The following is a 17,094-nucleotide window of genomic DNA, read 5'->3' as shown; positions in this document are numbered from 1 at the left end:
GTCCAAACCCTTAATAATCTTAGGTAGACAAAAGTGCTGGAGAAACTCAGCGGGTGCAGCAGCATCTATAGAGCGAAGGAAATAGGCAACGTTTCGGGCCGAAACCCTTCTATATGTTTCAATAAGATCTCCTCTCATCCTTCTAAACTCCAGAGTATACAAGCCCAGCCGCTCCATTCTCTCAGCATATGACTTCTTCAGACTGATTCCGTGCTGAATGACTCTGTGATACCACATCGCTTGGCAGAGGTCCACGTGGAGGTATCTCCTTACCTGTAGGATGTGTCCACCCACATGTAGCTCAAAGAGCTCAATAGCCAGAGACGTGGGACTTCTTCGTTGCTGAGTTCCTATTGCTGGGACACAAGATGAGAGAGCATCAGTACCAACACAATCAACAACATTCACAGTCCCTGCTGCTCTGAGCTGCCCACAGCACTTGGGGGGAGAATATTTGATATTAGTTTTGGAGATACATCGCGGGACAGGCCCTTCGGCCCACCGTGTCCGCACTGACCATCGGTCCTCCATTCACACTATTTTGTTTAAGAAGGAACTGCAGATGCTGGAGAATCGAAGGTACACAAAAAAGCTGGAGAAACTCGAAACGTCTGAAGAAGGGTTTCGGCCTGAAAACGTTGCCTATTTCCTTCGCTCCATAGATGCTGCTGCACCCGCTGAGTTTCTCCAGCACTTTTGTCTACCTTCGATTTTCCAGCATCTGCAGTTTCTTCTTAAACACACACTAGTTCTACAGTCTGTTCATCAGATCATATGTGATAGGAGCGGACTTAGGCCATTCGGCCCATCAAGTCTACTCTGCCATTCAATCATTGCTGATCTATCTCTCCCTCCTAACCCCATCTTCCCCGTAACCTCTGGACAGGGGGGGGAGATTGCGACCTTCACGTGGTCCGCCCTGTTTCGACGAATGCAATCAACTCGACATGCACAAACAAGATCAAGTAGAACAAGTTGTCCCACAACTTTAGGCTGTGCACGACACACATCAGAAGACTCCCGCACTAACCAAAGGTAGACAAAAATGCTGGAGAAACTCAGCGGGTGCAGCAGCATCTATGGAGCGAAGGAGATAGGCGACGTTTCGGGCCAAAACCCGTCTTCAGCTTTGGTGCCACCTCCTGCACCCACACACAACTGACTGACTTCACCACTAACTTCCATCCGGCACTCAAATACACCTGGACCATTTCCGACACTTCCCTACCATTCCTTGACCTCACCATCTCCATCGCAGGTGATAGACTTCTGACCGACATCCACTCTAAACCCACTGACTAATTAAATTGTCTATTCCCGCACTAACCAATCCCAGTGTTATCCTATTTTTTCATCCACTCTGTACACACTAGGGCCAATTAACCTACAAACCCGCACGTCTTTGAGATGTGGGAGGAAACCCGGGCACCTGGAGGTAACCCACACGGCCGCAGGGAGTACGTGCAAACTCCGCACAGACTGCACCCGATGGAACCTGGGTCTCTGACACTGTGAAGCAACAGCTGCCCAACCAAGCCTCTCACACTCCACAGACTGGTTTGTAGGTTAATTGGCATGAAATTGTCCCTAGTGTGTTGGATAATGTACGGAGTGCTCACTGGTCAGCGCTGACCTGATGGGCCGAAGGGCCTGTTTCTTATCTCTAAAGCCTAAACTCAGCGCCTGTCCGTGGAAACGGAATCGATCACGAAGGAAAGTGCTGGAAGAACTCAGCGGGTCGGGCAGCCTCTGTGGAAGGAATGGACTGGCGGTGTTTTGGGTCCAGGGCCATCATCAGACAGAGGGAGAAAGCTGGTGAAGGGATGGGGTGGGACAAAAACTGACCGCTGATCCACACTGAAGTCCAATTGAGGGTTCCGACCCGAAAAATTGTCTGCTGATCCCACCACAGATGCTGCCTGACCTGCTGAGTTCTTCCAGCACTTTGTATTGTGATCTTGGCTCCTACATCTGCCATCATTAAACCAAGATTAGTAAAGGTGTCGGGGGTTATGGGGAGACGGCAGGAGAATGGGGTTGAGGGGGGGGGAGTAGAGTTGATGGGCCGAATGGCCTAATGCTGCCCCCATCACATGAATTCATGAACTTATGTTGAAGGAGGAGTGACAATTTGAAGGATTGTCAGAATTGGTCGACCAGGGGCTAGCACGGGCTCGATGGGCCGAAAGGATTTCTTCTGTGCTCTCGGGCGATCCTAAGATTACATGATTAGTACGGGTGTCAGAGGTTATGGGGAGAAGGCAGGAGAATGGAGTTAGGAGGGAGAGATAGATCAGCCATGATTGAATGGCGGAGTAGAGTTGATGGGCCGAATGGCCTAATTCAACTCCAATTCCTCATAACCTCAGCGGAAAATCCCAGGATGGTTGTGTAAAGCATTATATAAATAGTCATAGAGTGATACAGGCTGGAAACAGGCCCTTCGACCCAACTTGCCCATACTGGCCAACATATCACCTGCCCGCTTTTGGTCCATATCCCTCCAAACCCGTCCTATCCATGTACCTGTCTAACTGTTTCTTATACGTTGGGATAGTCCCAGCCTCAACTACCTCCTCTGGCAGCTTGTTCCATACACCCACCCCCCTGTGTGTGGAAAAAGTTACCCCTCAGATTCCTATTAAATCTTCTCCACTTCACCTTAAATACAAGTATCGCTTTTGGCCTGCCGTGACTCGCACTGCGGTTTTTGACGTGTCTGATGTGTGTGCTGGAGTTCTCAGCAGCCGGCCACCAGAGGCCCGGGCAGACTACGTGCTTTGAAAGGACGAGGAGCCAACTCTGGGTAAAATATATTCTCAGCAACCCACTAAACAAGCAAACATCGCGTATGCAGGCTCGAAGGGCCGAATGGCCTACTCCTGCACCTAATTTCTAATTTCTATGTTTCTATGTTTCTATGTATCCCAGTCACAAAGAAACATAGAAACATAGAAAATAGGTGCAGGAGTAGAGGCCATTCAGCCCTTCGAGCCTGCACCATTCGCCATTCAATATGATCATGGCTGATCATCCAACTCAGTATCCCGTACCTGCCTTCTCTCCATACCCCCTGATCCCTTTAGCCACAAGGGCCACATCTAACTCCCTCTTAAATATAGCCAATGAACTGTGTGGCCTCAACTACCCTCTGTGGCAGAGAATTCCACAGATTCACCACTCTCTGTGTGAAAAATGTTTTTCTCATCTCGGTCCTAAAAGTCTTCCCTCTTATCCTTAAACTGTGTGACCCCTTGTCCTGGACTTCCCCAACATCGGGAACAATCTTCCTGCATCTAGCCTGTCCAACCCCTTAAGAATTTTGTAAGTTTCTATAAGACCCCCCCCTCAATCTCCTAAATTCTAGCGAGTACAAGCCGAGTCTATCCAGTCTTTCTTCATATGAAAGTCCTGACATCCCAGGAATCAGTCTGGTGAACCTTCTCTGTACTCCCTCTATGGCAATAATGTCCTTCCTCAGATTTGGAGACCAAAACTGTACGCAATACTCCAGGTGTGGTCTCACCAAGACCCTGTACAACTGCAGTAGAACCTCCCTGCTGCTATACTCAAGTCCTTGTCTCACACAGAAAGCTTGCAGCGTAGAAAGAGGCCATTCAGCCCACTGCATCTGTGATAGCTCTTTGCATTGCAATCTTGCTTCTCCTTTGTGTTACTTCTCTAAACCCAGACTGGACTTTCTTGTTGGGTGTGGAGTCACATGGGCTCGACGGCCAAGGAGAAGGGTCTCGACCCGAACCTTCTCTCCGTCTCTGCTGCCTGTCCCGCTGAGTTACTCCGGCGTTTTGTGTTGGTCGAAAGTGATGCGTGGGAAATCATCTAAAGCCGTGTCCCTGCTCTATGTAAGTTTGCTCCTCAACTCTACAGGATGAGGCACTGGTTTACATGTGTCCAGGCATTAATCCCGCAAATCTTTTCATCCTCAGTCAGACTTTGAAAAGCCACCATTGAACCTCCATCCACCACAACCCCAGGGAGACCTTCCCAGCTCAAAGTGAATATTTCTACACGCCACGCTGAAACTTTTACAAAAATAGAACCGTCCAGCTGCAGAAAGGAGCCATTCAGCCCATTGAGACAGCACCATACCCTAGTTTAGTTAGAGTGACACAGAGTGGAAACAGGCCCTTCAGCCCACTGAGCCCGTGTTGCCCAATGATTAGCCCGTATACTGGACTATCCTACACTAAATAGACAATAGACAATAGGTGCAGGAGTAGGCCATTCGGCCCTTCGAGCCAGCACCGCCATTCAATGTGATCATGGCTGATCATCCCCAATCAGTACCCCGTTCCTGCCTTCTCTCCATATCCCCTGACTCCGCTCTCTCTTGAAAGCAAACCCAGAGAACCGGCCTCCACCGCCTTCTGAGGCAGAGAATTCCACACTCAAAACTCTGGGTGAAAAAGTCTCTCCTCATCTCCGTTCTAAATGGCTTATCCCTTAAGAGCCCTATCTAGCTCTTTCTTGAAAGCATCCAGAGAACCTGCCTCCACCGCCCTCTGAGGCAGAGAATTCCACAGACTCACCACTCTCTGTGAGAAAAAGTGTTTCCTCGTCTCCGTTCTAAATGGCTTACTCCTTATTCTTAAACTGTGTGTGTGGCCCCTGGTTCTGGACTCCCCCAACATCGGGACCATGTTTCCTGCCTCTAGCGTGTCCAAACCCTTAACACTCTTGGGTCAAATGACAGAAGCCTATTCACCTACAAACCTCAGATAGACACAGAATGTGAGAGTGGATGAGAAAAACGCGAGAATATAGAACTAGTGATGATATAGAATCAATCTGAAGGAGGTCCCGACTCGAAACATCATCAAACCCCCTAAGCATCTCTGGAGAACATGGAGATGTGACGTTTCGGGTCGGGACCCTTCTTCAAACACTTGACATTCAGAAATGTCAACTATCCACACCCGCCAGAGATGCTGCCTGACCTGCTGAGTGGCTTTCTTGTAAAGCTAGCATCTGCTGTTCGTTTGGTTGCAACAAGTCTGGTCAGTGCAGGGCAGTTCAGTTTGGAGATACAGCGCAGAAACAGGCCCTTCGGCCCACCGACTGTGTGCTGACCAGTGATCCCCGCACACTAACACTATCCTACACACACTAGGGACAGGTTACATTTATACCAAGCCACTTAAACTACAAACCTCAGATAGACACAAAATGCTGGAGTAACTCAGCGGGACAGGCAGCATCTCTGGAGAGAAGGAATGGGTGACGTTTTGGGTCGATACCTTTCTTCAGACTGATTTCAGGGGAGTTGGCGGGGCAAGGCAACTAACCTACTGACCTGTTTAAGAAAGAACTGCAGATGCTGGAAAAATCAAAGGTAGACTAAAAATGCTGGAGAAACTCAGCGGGTGAGGCAGCATCTATGGAGCGAAGGAATAGGTGACGTTTTGGGTGAGGCAGCATAGAAACATAGAAACATAGAAATTAGGTGCAGGAGTAGGCCATTCGGCCCTTCGAGCCTGCACCGCCATTCAAGATGATCATGGCTGATCATCCAACTCAGTATCCCGTACCTGCCTTCTCTCCATACCCCCTGATCCCCTTAGCCACAAGGGCCACATCTAACTCCCTCTTAAATATAGCCAATGAACTGTGGCCTCAACTACCCTCTGTGGCAGAGAGTTCCAGAGATTCACCACTCTCTGTGTGAAAAAAGTTCTCCTCATCTCGGTTTTAAAGGATTTCCCCCTTATCCTTAAGCTGTGACCCGAAACGTCACCCATTCCTTCGCTCCATAGATGCTGCCTCACTCGCTGAGTTTCTCCAGCATTTTTGACTGCTCTCCAACTAGGATCAGGTGCGGACTCGGTGGGCCGAAGGGCCTGTTTCCACGCTGTATCTCTAAACTAAACCGCCCCAGTAAACCATGACTATAATGCCTTGTTGATAATCTCTGGATATCCCAAAGCCCTTGGCAAGAATGGATTACATTTGAAATGTAATCATTTACGAGGTGACAACTGATTGGTTCAGGTTGAGTTCCCAAAGGTTGCCCTGAAGAAAATTAAGTTAAAAATCTGCACCGAATATTAAAAAAAAAAAAAATCCAGCTGGTGAAAATCTGAAATGAAAGCAGAAAAATGCGGGGAATGTTGCACAAGTCAGGTCACTTGTGCTGGAAGGGCCTTCAACCTGGAGTGTTGAGTATTGTTTCTCTTCCTCCCACATATGGGCCTTACCTGCTGAGTGTTTACACCGCATAGGACGTGTGGGAAGGAACTGCAGATGCTGGTTTCAACTGAAGATAGACACAAAATGCTGGAGTAACTCAGCGGGACAGGCAGCTTATTCGGAACGAAGGGTCTCCACCCGAAACGTCACCCATTCCTTCACTCCAGAGATGCTGCCTGTCCCGCTGAGTTACTGCGTGTGTGCTTAGTGTGTGTGTGCGCTTGTTTCTGTGTGCATGCATGTGCATGTGTGCATGTGCGTGCGTGCATGTGTGCGTGTGAGCATGTACATGTGCGTGCATGTGTGTACGTGTGCATGTGCGTGCGCTTGTGAGTGTGCGCATGTGAGTGTGTACTTGTGTGCGTGTACGAGTGTACGTGTGTGTGCATTTGTGTGTGTGTGTATGCATGTGTGTGTGTGTATGCATGAGTGTGTTTGTGTATGCATGAGTGTGCGCATGTGAGTGTGTGCTTGTGTGCGTGTGCGAATGTACGTGTGTGTGCATGTGTGTGTGCGTGTGTATGCAAGTGTGTGCGCGTGTGAGTGTGTGCGTGTGTGCCTTCACCCCATAACCCCTGACACCCGTACTAATCAAGAATCTATCTATCTCTGCCTTAAACATATCCACTGACTTGGCCTCCACAGCCGTCTGTGGCAATGAATTCCACAGATTCACCACCCTCTGACTAAAGAAATTCCTCCTCATCTCCTTCCTAAAGGAACGTCCTTTAATTCTGAGGCTGTGACCTCTAGTCCTAGACTGCCCCACTAGTGGAAACATCCTCTCCACATCCACTCTATCCAGGCCTTTCACTATACTGTACGTTTCAATGAGGTCCCCCTTCTCATCCTTCTAAACTCCAGCGCGTACAGGCCCAGTGCCGACAACCGCTCATCAGAGGTTAACCTACTCATCCCTGCGATATATATATATATATATATTTTTGTTTTCTCTCTCTCTGTGTTTGCGATGGCAGTGGCTACAGACAGGCATTAAATCAAGGATTCAGCGCTCAGTGCAGTTCCCAAGATTTCATCGACCTCAGTCTCTCCAGCCCAGACCCGATCAATAGCTGGGTTGGAACGAGACCTGGTTTCATTTCTCTCGGATCTGCAGCGAGGGGCAGAGGTTAAAGGCCGGGTCCTCCTGAGCCGGGATCAGTGACTGATGAGCGTTTGGTGGACGTGCCCCAGTGGGGGAGGTGCAGCCTCGGTCAATGGGAGAAATCTCTCCTCCAGGCCTCGACGGGCTGCCCATAGTTAGATTAGGAAGTAAATGTAAATGGCACGGCGGCACAGCGTTGGAAATGCTGCCTCACATCGCCAGTGACTCACGTTCGATCCTGACTACGGGTGCTGTCTGTACGGAGTTTGCACGTTCTCCCCGTGACCTGCGTGGGTTTTCTCCGAGATCTTCAGTTTCCTCCCACACTCCAAAGACGTACAGGTTAGGTAGGTTGATAGACAAAAAATACTGGAGAAACTCAACGGGTGAGGCAGCATCTATGGATGCCACCTATTTTATTCTTATACATCTTAGTTGGATAGAGTTAGTTTGAGCTCTTAGGGCAAAATGAATCAGGGGATATGGGGAGAAGGCAGGAACGGGGCACTGATTGGGGATGATCAGCCATGATCACATTGAATGGCGGTGCTGGCTCGAAGGGCCGAATGGCCTCTACTCCTGCACATATTGTCTATTGATATTCCCTTAGTTCTATCCATCCCTTCCATCTCTCTCTCTCTCGCTTAAAACTGAGGAAAACACGATTGATTGTAGAAACTCCACTCCACGCTGCCTCACAGCGCCAGAGACCCGGGTTCCATCCCGACCACGGGTGCTGTCTGTACGGAGTTTGCACGTTCTCCCCGTGACCCGCGTGGGTTTTCTCCGAGATCTTCGGTTTCCTCCCACACTCCAAAGACGTGGGGGTTTGTAGGTTCACTGGCTGGGTGTCAGTGTAAATTGTCCCTGGCACGTGCGGGATGTTGTGTGGTATATGTGCAGCAATCGCTAGTCAGTCCAAAGAAGGATCTGGACCCGAAACATCTCCCATTCCTTCCATCCACAGATGCTGCCTGTCTTGAAATATTGTTGGACCATATCGGCCCTGTACTTTGTGTTTAGACAATAGACAATAGACAATAGGTACAGGAGTAGAGGCCATTCGGCCCTTCGAGCCAGCACCGCCATTCAATGTGATCATGGCTGATCATCCCCAATCAGTACCCCGTTCCTGCCTTCTCCCCATATCCCCTGACTCCGCTATCTTTAAGAGCCCTATCTAGCTCTCTCTTGAAAGCATCCAGAGAACCAGCCTCCACCACCCTCTGAGGCAGAGAATTCCACAGACTCACCACTCTCTGTGAGAAAATGTGTTTCCTCATCTCCGTTCCAAATGGCTTACCCCTTATTCTTAAACTGTGTGTGGCCCCTGGTTCTGGACTCCCCCAACATCGGGAACATGGTTCCTGCCTCTAGTGTGTCCAAGCCCTTAATAATCTTATATGTTTCAATGAGATGCCCTCTCATCCTTCTAAACTCCAGAGTGTACAAGCCCAGCTGCTCCATTCTCTCAGCATATGACAGTCCCGCCATCCCGGGAATTAACCTTGTAAACCTACGCTGCACTCCCTCAATAGCAAGAATGTCCTTCCTCAAATTAGGGGACCAAAACTGCACACAATCCTCCAGGTGTGGTCTCACTGGGGCTCTGGACAACTGCAGAAGGACCTCTTTGCTCCTATATTCGATTTGATTGTGGAGATATTGGAGATAGGACACAAAATGCTGGAGTAAATCAGCGGGTCAGGCAGCATCTCTGGAGAGACCTTTCGGGTCGAGACCCTTCTTCAGATACTGGGACACTGGAGAGATGCATGGGTCTTTTTAACTCGAGATGAGATAGCAACTCCACAGAGCGGGGAGGTTACATGCTGCTTCCTCTAAGGGAAAGGCTTCTGCTCTTTATATTAAGTGGATTTCATTTGTTTCGTTCTAATTCTGAGCCACAATTGCGTTACTTCTCGATTATTTCTGGCAGTATACTAAACTTACAAGAAAGCCATGCATCTAAATCCCCTGGAAATGAAATCTCATATTACGCTGCGCTGGTCCCTGGGGTAATCTGTGTGCAGGAAGCAAGACACAGCCATCAATAGCTGGTGGCTGGGGACCCGGCTCATGCCCAGGGCTACGACAGAGGGAGGGCAGAGGCTCGAGGAACACGCTGACAGGGGAAAGCAGACAAAATTTATGGAAAGTGACATGTGCTTTGTCACTGGGAGGTGGGGGGCACCCGGGGGAGAGGGGGGAGGGGGGAGAGGGGGAGAGACGGGAGAGAGAGAGAAGGAGGGAGGAGAGGGGGAGAGGGGGAGAGAGGGAGGGAGAGAAATAGGGGAGAGGGAGAGAGAGAGAGGAGGGGAGAGAGGGAGAGAGGGAGAGGGGGAGAGGGAGAGGGAGGGAGAGAGAGAGGGGGAGAGGGGGAGGGGAGAGGGGGGAGAGAGAAGGAGGGAGAGAGGGGGAGAGGGAGAGAGGGAGAGAGGGGGAGAGGAGGAGGGGGAGAGGGGGGGAGGGAGAGAGGAGAGAGGGGGAGAGGGAGGGGGAGAGGGGGGAGAGAGAGGGGAGAGAGGGGGAGAGGGGGGAGGGGGGAGAGAGGGAGAGGGAGAGAGAGGGGGAGGAGTGGAGGAGAGAGGGGGGAGAGAGGGGGGGGGAGGGGGAGAGGGAGAGGGAGGGAGAGAGAGAGGGAGAGAGGGGGAGGGAGGTAGAGAGAGGTGAGAGATGGAGATAGAGAGGGGGAGAGGGAGGGAGAGAGAGGGAGAGAGAGGTAGAGAGGGAGGAGAGAAAGGGTGATAGAGATGGAGAGGGAGACAGGTGGCGAGAGACAGAGAGGGGGGAGGGGGGAGAGAGAGAGGGAGAGAGGGGAGGGGAGGAGAGGGGAGTTTGTTAGACAGGGAGGGGGAGAGAGAGAATGTGTGTGTGAAAAAGAGAGAGGGGGAGAGAAGGGGGGGAGAGGGAGAGAGGGGGAGAGGTAGGGAGGAGAGGGAGGAGAGGGGAGAGGAGAGAGGAGAGAGGGAGAGGGTACCCAATGCCTCCATTGCATTGCAAGTGCAATGTCTTAATTAGCCCAGCTTTTTTTAAAGGCCACCTTTACCCACGACAGGGGAAGGAGAGGGGGGGGAGGGGTCTCTCTTGGGGGGGGGCTGCTGCTGTAAATGAATTCCCGGCACTGCATCACTCCCCCCCCCTCCACAATTAGCATGGGTGAGCGGGGATCAGCTCCAGACACTGGGATGAAAACTGCAGAGTGTTGATTGCCGTGGAAGTCCCAATGTTTGCAAAAGCCCAAACCAATGTCAGATTAACCTCCACGGGGCTGCAGGCAATGCAACAGCGCGCTGCATTTATAGACTGTCATGCCTTCTGCTGCCTCTTTGTTGATGAAACATCCCTGTCAGACACACAGCCACGAGGCAACACCACCTCACTTTCTTCCCCTTAAACCTCATTAATGGCCAGGTTTGCAAATTCAAAATTTAATCCTTTAACGTCTCAGCCCGTGGTGTGTGTTGTAGCCGACACTCCCATCCCCCAACCCCGGCCTGTATACAGCTGCCATTCACAGCCCACTGAGGCCCTTCGGCCCATCAGGACCAAACCTCACCGCTCAATGGGATCTACACTGAATGCTGCCAATGTCAGGTGGGCAGGCATGGTGGCACAGCGGTGGAGTCCATGCTGACAAGGATGCCAAGACCATCTCTCATCGAAGGTACACAAAAATGCTGGAGAAACTCAGCGGGTGCAGCAGCATCTATGGAGCGAAGGAAATAGGCGACGTTTCGGGCCGAAACCCTTCCATCTCTTATCTACCTGTACAAGACCCGTGTCATAAGATCATAAGTGATAGGAGTAGAATTTTAGGCCATTCAGCCCATCAGGTCAACTCCGCCATTCAACCATGGCTGATCTATCTCTCTCCTAACCCACTTGTAATGTTGCCCCATGCTATAGAAATAACATTGACTTGACTTGAAAATTGAGGAGACTGAGAGAGAGAGAGAGAGAGAGAGAGAGAGAGAGAGAGAGAGAGAGAGAGAGAGAGGAGAGGAGAGAGGGGAGAGAGGGAGAGAGAGGGAGAGAGGGAGAGAGAGAGAGAGAGGAGAGAGAGAGAGGGAGGGAGGGAGAGAGGGAGAGAGAGAGAGAGAGGGGAGAGAGAGGGAGAGAGAGGGAGCGAGAGGGAGAGAGGGAGAGAGGGAGAGAGAGAGAGGGAGAGAGAGGGAGCGAGGGAGGGAGAGGGAGAGAGAGGGAGAGGAGGAGAGGGAGAGGGAGAGAGGGAGGGAGAGAGGGAGGGAGAGGGAAGGGAGAGAGAGAGAGAGAGAGAGGGAGAGAGAGAGAGGAGAGAGAGAGAGAGAGAGAGAGAGAGAGAGAGAGAGAGAGAGAGAGAGAGGGAGAGAGAGAGAGAGAGAGAGAGGGAGAGGGGGGAGAGGGGGAGAGAGAGAGAGAGAGAGAGGAGAGAGGGAGAGGGGGGGAGAGAGGGAGGGAGAGAGGGAGAGGAGAGAGGGGGAGAGAGGGAGAGAGAGAGAGAGAGAGAGAGAGAGAGGGAGAGAGAGAGAGGGAGAGAGAGGGAGAGAGGGAGAGAGGAGGAGAGGGAGAGGGAGAGAGAGAGAGAGAGAGAGAGAGAGAGAGACAGGGAGAGAGGGAGCGAGAGAGGGGGGGAGGGAGAGAGGGAGAGGAGAGGGAGAGAGAGGGGAGAGAGGGAGAGGGGAGAGAGGGAGGAGGGAGAGAGAGGAGGAGGAGAGAGGAGAGACGGAGGAGAGAGGAGAGAGAGACGAGACGGAGAGGGGAGAGAGAGGGATAGAGGGAGGGGAGAGAGATAGAGAGGTTGGAGAGAGACAAACAGAGAGAGAGATTGAGAGGGCCTGTGGGTGTTGGCCTGTGTCCAGTTGGCTAATTACAGATACAGTGCTGCCTTTATTCCGTGCAGTAGTTTCACTTGGATCTTTAATCTGGCTGGGCATAAAGAAACCATGTCACAGACATCACCGCATCTAATGGGCCGGCTATTGAACTCAAAACCACTTTTATTGCTCTTTCCAACTGGCTAATTTTCCAATTAATTGTGTGGAAGCTGCATCTCTATCCATCATTGACAATGTACAAGCAGGGAGGGAGGAAGCTCCTGTACCCCTGGCCCCAGGAACACCCCCCCCACACCCTCGTCCCCCTCTCTCTCCCCCCCCCCTCGTCCCCTCCCCCCCCTCCCCCCCCAACCCTCTCTCTCCCCCCCCCTCCTCCCCCTCTCCCCCCCTCCCTTACCCCCCTCTCTCCCCCTCCCCCCTCTCTCCCCCCCCCCCCCCTCTCCCCCTCCCCCCCCCTCTCTCCCCCCTCTCCCCCCCCCCCCCCCCCCTTCCCATCTCCCCCTCCCCCCCTCCCTCCCTCCCCCCCCCCCCTCCCCCTCCCCCCCCCCCCCCCCCCCCCCCTCCCCCTCCCCCCTCCTTCGCCCCCCCCCCCAATGCCCCCCCCCACCTCCCCCCCCCCCCCCCACCCCCCCCCCCTCATCCCCCCCCTCCCCCCACCTCCCCTCCCCCCTCCCCCCCTCTCTCTCCCCCCCCCCCCCTTCCCCTCCCCCCCTCACCCTCTCTCTCCCTCCCCCCCCTAAGATCTCCCTCTCTCTCCCCCCCCCCCCCCCCCTCCTCCCCCTCTCTCCCCCCCACTCTCCCCCCCCCACCTCCCTCCACACTGTAAGACTCTATGACTATGACCAAGATTGAGGGGGGATCTTATAGAAACTTACAAAATTCTTAAGGGGTTGGACAGGCTAGATGCAGGAAGATTGTTCCCGATGTTGGGGAAGTCCAGAACAAGGGGTCACACAGTTTAAGGATAAGAGGGAAATCTTTTAGGACCGAGATGAGGAAAACATTTTTCACACAGAGAGTGGCGAATCTGTGGAACTCTCTACCACAGAAGGCAGTTGAGGCCACAGTTCATTGGCTATATTTAAGAGGGAGTTAGATGTGGTCCTTGTGGCTAAAGGGATCAGGGGGTATGGAGAGAAGGCAGGTATGGGATACTGAGTTGGATGATCAGCCGTGATCATATTGAATGCCGAATGGTGCAGGCTCGAAGGGCCGAATGGCCTCTACTCCTATGCCTATTGTCTATGTTTCTATAACATTTTAGCCCCTTTGACAATTGCAGACTACGTTTAAACTGTTAATTTGTTTTGAAAGAAAAGATTCCATTCTTGAATTATTTTTTTCCCCCCTCAAATGCTCATTGCCATCCTGTGGGAGATGTGTCTGCTTGTGAATGGTAAACATATCCAAGGTTGCAGCTGTGTGGCAGCACTCAAAGACGGTGCAATTTTAATTAGTTAACAAAATGCAAATGCTTCTTCTGACAGGCAGTGAAAAGGGCAACTGTTGTGTGGCGTATCTGCCTTGATTCATCACTATGACTGCCAGGGGTCTGAATACATCTCCTAACACCTGCCCCGACTGCAAGGGGAAGGTGTCTTCCCACTCCCCACTGAGCAACCTCCATATCACCAGAGAGATAGTTGAGTGAGGCCAGGCCATTCGGCCCTTCGAGGTCAAACTGTCTTTAGCCCGACCTGATTCCTTCTCTCCAGAGATGCTGCCTGTCCCGCTGAGTTACTCCAGCATTTTGTCTCTATCTATCAACCCCAGTTCTTTCCTGCACATCTAAAACTACAGAAAGGGTGGACACAAAATGCTTGAGTTATGCCCCCGTCCCACTTAGGAAACCTGAACGGAAACCTCTGGAGACTTTGTGCCCCACCCAAGGTTTCCGTGCGGTTCCCGGAGGTTTTTGTCAGTCTCCCTACCTGCCTCCACTACCTGCAACCTCCGGCAACCACCTGCAACCTCCAGGAACCGCACGGAAACCTTGGGTGGGGCGCAAATACGAGTGTCGGTACAACGAAATGCAGTTTAGCGTCTGGTCATAGTCATAGTGCAAGATAGTAGAAATAAAAATAAAAATACGAAATAAGCATATAATAAAAAAAAAAAATACTGGTTAACAATGTTAGGGCTTTATTCTTTGGAGCGCAGAAGGTTAAGGGGGGACTTGATAGAGGTTTTTAAAATGATGAGAGGGATAGACAGAGTTGACGTGGAAAAGCTTTTCCCACTGAGAGTAGGGAAGATTCAAACAAGGGGGCATGACTTGAGAATTAAGGGACTGAAGTTTAGGGGTAACATGAGGGGGAACTTCTTTACTCAGAGAGTGGTAGCTGTGTGGAATGAGCTTCCAGTGAAGGTGGTGGAGGCAGGTTCGTTTTTATCATTTAAAAATAAATTGGATAGTTATATGGATGGGAAGGGAATGGAGGGTTATGGTCTGAGCGCAGGTATATGGGACTAGGGGAGATTATGTGTTCGGCACGGACTAGAAGGGTCGAGATGGCCTGTTTCTGTGCTGTAATTGTTATATGGTTATATGGTAATGTGTGGATTGTGGATGAATTAAAACTGGTACATAGGCAAATAACTGTATACAAATGGGAGAGTCTAACGATATCTAGCGACGGGACTCTGAGTTCAGCAGTGTAATGGTGTTGAAAAAGCTGTTCCTCAGTCCAGACCCTTCTTCAGACAGAAGAAGTCTGAAGAAGGGCCTCAACCCGGAACTTCACCCATTCCTTCTCTCCAGAGATGCTGCCTGTCCCGCTGAGTTACTCCAGCATTTTGTGTCTATCTTCGGTTTAAACCAGCAGCTGCAGTTCCTTGCTGCATGGGACAGTAAATACCAAGAACAGGCCATTCGGCACACAATGTCCGTGCCAAAAACAATGCCAAGTTAAATTAATCTCCTAGCTACCTGCACGCGATCTATATACCTCACATGTCCATGTGTCTATCCAAAATCCTCTTCACCTGCCTCCATCAAGTCAAGTCAAGTCAAGTTTATTTGTCACATACACATACGAGATGTGCAGTGAAATGAAAGTGGCAATGCTCGCAGAACAACAAAACAACCAAACAAATTATAAACACAATCATAACACACATATTATTTTACATAATAAATAATAGAAGGAAAAACGTTCTGTACAGTTAGTCCCTGGTGAGAAAGGCGTTTACAGTCCGAATTGCCTCTGGGAAGAAACTCCTTCTCAACCTCTCCGTTCTCACTGCATGGCAACGGAGGCGTTTGCCTGACCGTAGCGGCTGGAACAGTCCGTTGCAGGGGTGGAAGAGGTCTCTCATGATTTTGTTTGCTCTGGAGTTGCACCTCCTGTTGTATAGTTCCTGCAGTGCACCAACACCCCCTGGCTGCATGTTCCAGGCACCCACCACCCTCTGTGTAAAAAAAAAAAATGCCCCATGCATCTCCATTTCCCCTCTCACCTTAAAGGTATGCCCCACAGCCTTTGAGAATTTTTACCCTGGGGAAAAGGTTCTGACTGTCCTCCCTCTCAATGCCTCTCGTAAGCTTATCTACCATCAGGTCTCCCTCAGCTGAAGACACAAAGTCTTTTACCCAGAGAATTGGAACCAAAAACTAGTGGGCATGGAGTTAAGATGACAGGGGAAAGATCACAAGGACATAGGTGATAGGAGTAGAATTAGGCCATTCGGCCCATCAGGTCCACTCTGCCATTCAATCTCTCTCTCTCTCCCAACCCCTTTCTCCTGCCTTCTCCCCATAACCTCTGACAGAGGGCGGTGGAGGCAGGTTCTCTGGATGCTTTCAAGAGAGAGCTAGATGGGGCTCTTAAAGATAGCGGAGTCAGGGGATATGGGGGAGAAGGCAGGAACGGGGTACTGATTGTGGATGATCAGCCATGATCACATTGAATGGCGGTGCTGGCTCGAAGGGCCGAATGGCCTACTCCTGCACCTATTGTCTATTGTCTATTGACATTATTCATGACCTCTGGGGACTTTGTTGACAAAGATTTAATAGGAACCTGAGAGGCAATTTGTCCACACAGATGTTTGTAACGAGGTAGTTGAGACAGGTACCATAAACACATTTAAAATACATTTCCATCGGTACATGGATAGGAACGTTTTAATTGGGATGTGGGCCAAATGAGGTCAGGTGGGACTAGCAAAGATGGGATGTCTGGGACAGCACGGAGAGGTTGGGCCGAAGGGCCTGTTTCCACGCTGTACGACTCGATGACCTGCTGGACCTTGTCTGGCCCCCACCTCTCTTCCAGCTTTATCCTACCCCCCTCCCCATACCCCTCCAGTCCAAACAGAAACATCACCTATCCATTATCTCCAGAGATGCTGCTCAACCTGCTGTGTTACTCCAGCACACTGTATCTTTTCTCAAATGTAGTTTAGTTTAGAGATAGAGTGTTGAGACAGAGTGTTTAAGAAGGAACTGTGCAGATGCTGGAAAATCGAAGGTAGACAAAAATGCTGGAGAAACTCAGCGGGTGCAGCAGCATCTATGGAGCGAAGGAAATAGGTAACGTTTCGGGTCGAGACCCTTCTTCGGACTGATGTAGGGTTGGGGAGGGGGAGAAGAAAGGAGAAAGAAAAAGGAGGAGCCCGAGGGCTGAGGGAGAGCTGAGAAGGGGAGGAGACAGCAAGGGCTACTGGAAATTGGAGAATTCCATGTTCATGCCGCTAGGGTGCAGACTGCCCAAGCGGAATATGAGGCGCTGCTCCTCCAATTTCCGGTGGTGCTCACTCTGGCCATGGAGGAGTCCCAGGACAGAGAGGTCGGATTCGGAATGGGAGGGGGAGTCGAAGTGCTGAGCCACCGGGAGATCAGGTTGGTTAACGCGGACCGAGTGGCCAAGCCCTTCGTCCCACCCAGTCTGTGTTCGACAATGATGGCCCGTACACTAATTATGTTGCCCCAGTTGTGGAGATTTACCAGGGGGGCTAATTAAC

At 51.1% G+C, this 17,094-nt stretch overlaps 1 protein-coding gene across 1 annotated transcript in view; it reads right to left on the bottom strand.

Moving 5' to 3' along the window:
* Positions 1–17,094, bottom strand: part of LOC129714162 (neuronal PAS domain-containing protein 3-like) — a 243,806-nt gene that overhangs the window by 99,876 nt on the left and 126,836 nt on the right. Inside the window, exon 4 of the mRNA XM_055663663.1 lies at positions 274–356. Coding sequence (XP_055519638.1) covers positions 274–356 — 83 coding nt within the window. The remainder of the gene's footprint in view (positions 1–273; positions 357–17,094) is intronic.

The sequence above is a fragment of the Leucoraja erinacea genome, chromosome 38 (genome assembly GCF_028641065.1).
Source record: "Leucoraja erinacea ecotype New England chromosome 38, Leri_hhj_1, whole genome shotgun sequence".
Classification (NCBI taxonomy): Eukaryota; Metazoa; Chordata; class Chondrichthyes; order Rajiformes; family Rajidae; genus Leucoraja; species Leucoraja erinaceus.
This window is presented reverse-complemented; position numbering and strand designations above follow the sequence as displayed.